Source organism: Rhea pennata, chromosome 1, assembly GCF_028389875.1.
Source record: "Rhea pennata isolate bPtePen1 chromosome 1, bPtePen1.pri, whole genome shotgun sequence".
Lineage (NCBI taxonomy): Eukaryota > Metazoa > Chordata > Aves > Rheiformes > Rheidae > Rhea > Rhea pennata.
The window spans coordinates 74275748-74277717 of NC_084663.1; the positions used below are offsets into that span (position 1 = coordinate 74275748).

At 39.3% G+C, this 1970-nt stretch overlaps 1 protein-coding gene across 1 annotated transcript in view; it reads left to right on the top strand.

Annotated features, from left to right (window-relative positions):
* The window catches only part of IRAG2 (inositol 1,4,5-triphosphate receptor associated 2), a 39734-nt gene that overhangs the window by 37089 nt on the left and 675 nt on the right, over window positions 1–1970 (top strand). The window contains exons 35-38 of the mRNA XM_062591907.1: window positions 25–102; window positions 208–272; window positions 703–804; window positions 1012–1116. Of these exons, the coding sequence (XP_062447891.1) occupies window positions 25–102; window positions 208–272; window positions 703–804; window positions 1012–1116 (350 nt within the window). The remainder of the gene's footprint in view (window positions 1–24; window positions 103–207; window positions 273–702; window positions 805–1011; window positions 1117–1970) is intronic.

Below are 1970 nucleotides of genomic sequence, written 5' to 3' on the forward strand. Positions count from 1 at the left end.
CAGTAATGCCTCTTATTTGCATAGCCAACCTCATCCCTGAGAAGAGTTAGCCTTGCAACATTACCTAGGAGTGCTGGGAATGCAGATACTGGGTTGCCACTGGTAAGTAAGGGGTCCCAAATGGTGAGGCACTCTACTTTCTCAAAACTGGCTGGGTTTAAATGTGAAAATGCAGATGTAATAAGTGTGTTTAAACTCCTCCTTCAGGCCCAGCTAAATGAAACTGATGGAGATGAAAGGAGTGACAAGTTCAACAGGAGATCAAGCAGTTGGTAAAGTTGCTTAGCTTTGTCTTTGAAGAGGATTAAATATTTTTTCAGCTCAAACTATGTCTGTATTAAGCAGCTTATGAAGTATCTTGAGGTATAATAATATTTAGGCCATACCTTTCTCATTAATTTTACATTCTTCAGTAGGTAAAATCTTGGTGACTAAATGTTATAGTTTTTCTCTTTAAAAGAGGTGACACTCACTCACTCAGACCGTCTTCCAGTCCAATTAAAATTCCCCCCCCCCCCCCAAAAAAAAAAAAGACAACTGGCACTGATAGACATCTTTTTTTTAAGCAAACCTAATTTCAGGTAAACAACTCCGAAATGTATTTGTCCAAAGCCTATCTAAATATGTAGGCTATTACTGAATTTCTTATTTCCTGCCAAGTATCTGATATGAAATTAAGGTAAACTTGTTAAAACGTGGCAGGGGACGACTAGGAGCAAGGCAAAATGAGAAGCGTCCTTCGCTACAGCGATTCATTAGCACATACTCCTGGGCAGAGTATGAAGACGAACACTTTGAAACAAAGTAAGTTCAAAAAAATTAGATTTCCAAGGGGGGGGGAGTGGTAGGATTTGGGTTTTTCTTTTTGTTGTTGTTGTTTGTTTTTGTTTTGTTTTTAACAACTGCTAATTGTGAACTATTTGATCAGGGCTATGAAGTCACATTATTGTGTACTCCGTCAAATTTAATGCTTGATGGAAAAGTCTTGGAACTTTTGATAATTACTTTCAGAAACAAGGAGTCAGAATCACCTCCTGAAGAACAAGAAGAGAAAGCAAGGAAAGAGAGTACCTCTGAAAGAGCGAAATCTTCATCAAAATGGAACCTAGAATCAGCGTAAGTCTTCCCATACACATTTTTACCAGTTAAAACAGTGGCTGGTTGACACAGGAAGAGGAAGCAAAGTTGCACCTTTAAAGTTGATACTAACAACCAAATAAATTACTCATTCTTGATTAATCTCAGGAGCCAGAGAGGACCTGAACAGACATTAATTACTAGTCAGTGAGATAAAGGGGAGCCTAGTGGTCCAATGATAGCTCTAATCTGTGATGCCCATAATAGCTAGACTTACTAGGTCATACTAAGATGTAGTCCTGTAAAATGATCAGGGACCTATAAAGTCTGCCAAAGCTGCTGTTAAGCTTTGCACATGAATTGAAGGTCAGGTAGCCATTACGACTAACTCTAGACTGTTCCAACTAATTTCTCTGCCTCTCAAGTCAAGGAACAGTGCTGTCTTAAAGAAGCATCCTTTGGAAGCACCTACACTTAACTCCTGCATTACGGAAAGAAGTAGGCCATGCTTTCCCTGCAGAGAAACTGTTTATTCTATATGAATATCCAACTCTAAACCTGTATTTTGAGCCCTTCTGATCAAAGGGAAGATGAAACTACATCTAGCATGTAAAACAGTGAAGAGAGAGCAAGAACTAGTATCAGTTCTTCCTGCTTTTGGACAAAGGGTGGAAGTACCTAATTTCATGGGAGGTCTGAGATACGGATGCTCAGTTGAGGAAAGATGCAATGAAACTTAAGACCAGCACCTTCAGTGCTTCTTACAAGCAAGATAAGTTCTTTCATGATCTGCAAGACAGCATTTGTGGGTTTTCTTTTATCTTCTCCCCCTCCCCCCACCCCCAAGTTTTCAAGAAAAACTGAACCAACCAATGACTAACTTCTCTTTGTAG